Source organism: Lathyrus oleraceus, chromosome 6, assembly GCF_024323335.1.
Source record: "Lathyrus oleraceus cultivar Zhongwan6 chromosome 6, CAAS_Psat_ZW6_1.0, whole genome shotgun sequence".
Lineage (NCBI taxonomy): Eukaryota > Viridiplantae > Streptophyta > Magnoliopsida > Fabales > Fabaceae > Lathyrus > Lathyrus oleraceus.
In genome coordinates, this window is record NC_066584.1 from 453444883 (window position 1) to 453449509 (window position 4627).

The 4627-nt window shown below is 35.3% G+C and overlaps 1 protein-coding gene across 1 annotated transcript; it reads right to left on the reverse strand.

Annotated features, from left to right (window-relative positions):
• Positions 1–413: 413 nt before the first annotated feature.
• LOC127096210 (uncharacterized) lies at positions 414–4397 on the reverse strand. Its single transcript, XM_051034807.1, has 5 exons — positions 4200–4397; positions 4013–4123; positions 3891–3940; positions 562–688; positions 414–471 (listed from the first exon to the last, which is right to left on the reverse strand). Exons 1-5 carry the CDS (start codon positions 4361–4363, stop codon positions 414–416), a joined length of 510 nt encoding a protein of 169 aa, XP_050890764.1. The 5' UTR covers positions 4364–4397.
• Between the last annotated feature and the right edge of the window lie 230 nt (positions 4398–4627).

The window sequence follows — 4627 nt, forward strand, 5'->3', positions numbered from 1 at the left end:
CCTCACCACCACATACACCTGGACATAATGCATCAATTGAAAGACACCATAGATATATTGTCGAAACTAGTCGTGCCTTACTCTGTCATGCCAAACTACCACCTACACTTTGGTCATTTGCCTTCTGAATAACCACATATCTCATCAATAGACTGCCAACACCCAATCTTGACATGAAGACTCGACACCAAATTATTTTTCTTAAAATATTTCCCTCTACATTATCTACATGCCTTTGGTTGTCTCGGCTTCCAATGGTTACAACCTTATACAACCAACAAACTTCAACTTAGTTTCAGTCCTTGCATCTTCATAGGATATTCACCCTCTCAATATGCCTACCAATACTTTGATCCTATAACTCATAAAACCTATACATCTCGATATGTCAAATTTTATGACAACATCTACCCTTATCCATCCCTCAGTAACCTAATCTCAACCATCATTCCAACATCTCTAACCATACCTCTAGAACCACACATTATCCAACCATTACATTTAAAACCATCACATAACCCAACCTCACCTCCAACTCATGAACATATACCACCTTTGAACCTCTTCTCCACTGTGCCTACCAACTCAGTCCATAAGGCTTCTTTGAATTCACAAACTCCATCAAGTAACAATCGCACTTCTTCAACTTGTTTATCAATTCCCACTAGCCAAAATGTTGCAGACACTACTGGCCATCATATGCAAGCAAGATAAAAAACATTTTAAAGCCAAAATAGATTCTCCATGTCTCTCATCATTAACTACATGAGAATATTGAATCGTCAAACTTTAGACAAGTCATGAAACATCCTCATTGGATACAAGCCATTTTAGAAGAATTTGATGCATTAATACGTAATGGTACGTCGACTCTAGTTCCATCACCTTCTTACCACAATATTGTTGAATGTAAATGGTTTTTTCGCAACAAAAGGAATTCAGATGAAACTATCTCTAGATACAAAGCTCACATAGTTACAAATTGATACACCCAATGTCCTGGAATACATTTTAAAGAGACATTTGCAATTGTTATTCGACCATAAATAATTAAAATCATTTTCACCATTGCACTTGGATATCCATGGAGTATGCATCAACTAGATGTCAACAATGTTTTTCTCCAAGACAGTCTAGGGGAGGATGTTTACATGGCTCAACCACCCGGTTTGAAATATGCTCAACAACCTCATCATGTTTTTAAACTTCACAAAACCATATATGGTTTACGTCAAGCACCATGAGCATGGCATGATGCTATCAAAAACTTCATCGTTACTAATGAGTTTCACATGAGTAAGAATGACCATTATTGTTCATATATCACAAAGGTACAACCATTACTTATTTCTTAGTCTATGTTGATGATCTTTTACTCACTGGTAATGAAACAAAGTTCCTCACTCATTTTATCAACACCTTGTCCTAGCGGTTCTCTCTAAAAAATATGGGTACCCTTCACTATTTTCTAGGAGTTAAGTTAATCCCTAGAGGTGCTGAAATGTTCATTTCACATACACAAGTATATACGTGACATTTTGGAAAATTTTAACATGGTTGATGCTAAACCATTATCCTCACCTTTGTCTTCCATTGCAATGCTCACACTGTAGGATGGCAGTCCTACCACTGATTTCACTCAATACAGAAAAATCATAGGTGTTTTGCAATACTTACACCAAACATGACCCGATATCTCATTTATTGTCAATAAAATTTATTAGTTAATGCATAAACCTACCACCATCCACTTCTACCACCTTAAAAGGTTACTTAGGTATCTCAAATCCACAATTAATTTTGGTATCAAGCTTAACAAACCACATATCTTTCAACTTGTCGCCTATAGTAATGTTGATTAGGGTGCATTCCTGATGATCGCTATAACATTGTTTTTCTATAAATTATTTATATTAATTAATTATAATTTTATGTGTGTACCTAATTATTATTTGTGTGATAGTTAAGATGTGTTAGGGAAACAAGGGTGGGTGACCCTTAAGTGGAGAGTGCAGAGAGTAATTGGAGGTTGGTAGATTTATTTAAAATTATTTAGAATGTAGCAAGTGTAAGTAGTGTGGGTAATAGTCCCATATTGGTTGAAAATGTGGAGACTTTAGCATTTATAAGTGAGAGAATTCGTCCACCTAGCACCTTAAGATTTTGGATGAATATGTGGTGTGTCTCTCACAAAGGTGTTGCTCTAGAAGAAGTCCCACAATGTTCAATGCTCCCTAGTGAAAAACTCCCCCAACATAAGGTATCAGAGCAAGTTCTCTGCAACCTACGCCTCTGTACTTCCATGGCTGACAATTCCTCAATCAATAGTGAAGAGGAGAATGAAACTCCCAAAACCACACTGCCTCAAAAAGAGCAAATTTTTTCTTATGGTAGAGATTCTCATTCTATCCAAATCACCTATTTTAGACTCAATGGTTCGAACTATTTGAGGTGGTCTCAATTGTTGGTGTAAGCCCTAGAGGCCAATACTTTTGGTACTTGTATCGAATTATTTATTAATAATAAAAGGCTTTTTCTTTATTATGTTTGTTTAATAAAGTCCCTAGAATAGCTAGTCCGTTTAATGTATCAAGTGTGACTTAATCATGAGATCCCATTAAACATAAGGACATTATTCTTAAAGTATTTGTAGTCGAGCTTTGTTGTAAAGTGGGATAACATTAAAAGATTAAGACTATTATGTATATAGACTGATGATCACATCTCATGGATCATGGATAAGGAGTTATCAAGTCTTAAACCACTACAACAAACAAGACCTTAGACAGCGCTTTTTTTAGCCTTAGACAGCGCTTTAAAGCGCTGTCTAAACCTCCGCTGCTAAAGGTTTAGACAGCGCTTTTTTAAATCTTAAAAGCGCTGTCTAAGCCCCCCCCCCCCCCTTAGACAGCGCTTTGGCCAAAAGCGCTTTATAAGACCCTCTTATTTTAAATTTTTTAGGTATACCTTAGACAGCGCTTTTGAAAAAAGCACTGTCTAAGCCCCACCCCTTAGACAACGCTTTGGCCAAAAGCGCTTTCTAAGACCCTCCTATTTAAATTTTTTAGGTATACCTTAGACAGCGCTTTTCAAAAAGCGTTGTCTAAGCCCCCCCCTTAGACAGCGCTTTTGCCTAAAGCGCTTTCTAATCCACCCCTTAGACAGCGCTTTTTACAAAAGCGCTGTCTAAGGTATACGAAAATTTTTGAAGCTTTTGTTTTAAACCATATTTTTTCCAGGTTTATAAACCAGAATTTCTACCTGTTTTCAACCAGATTTTGACAGACAATTATCACATTTTATATATGCCATTTTGGCCTTTTTTCTACCAATTTTTGGCTAACAAATATATATATATATATACCAATTCAAACCAATTTTGCCTTAAATGTATCAAAATATATACAAATTTATGTACACATTTACAAGTCATTACATATACTACAAATGTACACATTAATTACACAAATTTATGAACAAACATTGAGCTCTAACATGAATTGACACCACTCCTCTTTGATTTCGTCCACTTGATCCTTTGTATAAAATGCACACTTGAATTCCTCAAAGTACTACATAATAATATAACATATTTTGAATTAATTCCAACTATTTAATTATATGAGATATGTGTAAATATAAAAATAACTCATAAGTTAGAAATACATACATCGGTGGGAATCTTTAATTGGCCCAAAGCAAGAGTATCTCGCATAAACCTCAACATGAAATACCCGCAATCTATTTGATTACGTTGTTGAGGACACTACATATGAAAAAAAAATATGGATTATAAATCCTAAGTTTTATCAAGTGTCATCACTAATATAATAAAAAATGTGGTAATTAAAAATATACCGCCACTTTAATCCATGTAATGGAGTTGGCGCCCCTCCTTGAGGTTTGGATAACTCGTTGGGCCCGAAAAGCTTGTAGGACGCTAATAAAATAAAAATGAAGCAATTAGAACAATTCACATAAACTAAGAAAATTTTTGAACATTCTCACTTACGTGTCAATTAGGACCTTCATATCCGGGTATGTTGTCCAATCATTTCCTAACGAGTCAAGATAATACACAATTTCTCGGATAGGATTGATTGCGAGCAACAACCAATGTCCACTGTAATGATTAGGCAAATGTTAGATGGTAACTTGGAAAATAATTATAATAGATGAATTTAGAATGAAATGCTAACCCGGTATTAAACGGTATAAAAAACAACTTCTCCGCATCTTTATTGTCCATGAGGATCCGAAGAACGTACTCCGTCACGGTATCCGGTCTATTTAAGATTAAAACTAAGTTGACGGTCGCGGGTGCTAAGAATCCGAATGACACGTCCAAACCATTGGGGCGCATCAATTTGTCATACAAAAACCTAATATAAAAACATCATTAACACCTCTTTTGAAACATAAAGTAAACCGGATTAACATAAAGTAAACATCATTAACATAAGTTGTTTAATTAATAAAACAAAGTAGACCGGATTTACCTAATATATGTATTGACAAAGTTGACGCCGATTTCTTCATGACTAAAAACTTGCATGAAGTCTTCATTACCAATCATTTGGTCGTAATCAAAGCCGAAAATCCCTACCTCCATATGTAGGGTCCGAAC

Coding starts and splice junctions, on each gene's coding strand:
- LOC127096210 (XM_051034807.1), bottom strand. CDS start 4,363: ATGCGCCCCAATGGTTTGGACGTGTCATTCGGATTCTTAGCACCCGCG. Junction 3,941..4,012: donor ATGAAGGTCCTAATTGACAC/GTAAGTGAGAAT, acceptor TTATTTTATTAG/CGTCCTACAAGCTTTTCGGG. Junction 689..3,890: donor TATCCAAACCTCAAGGAGGG/GCGCCAACTCCA, acceptor TATGATGGCCAG/TAGTGTCTGCAACATTTTGG.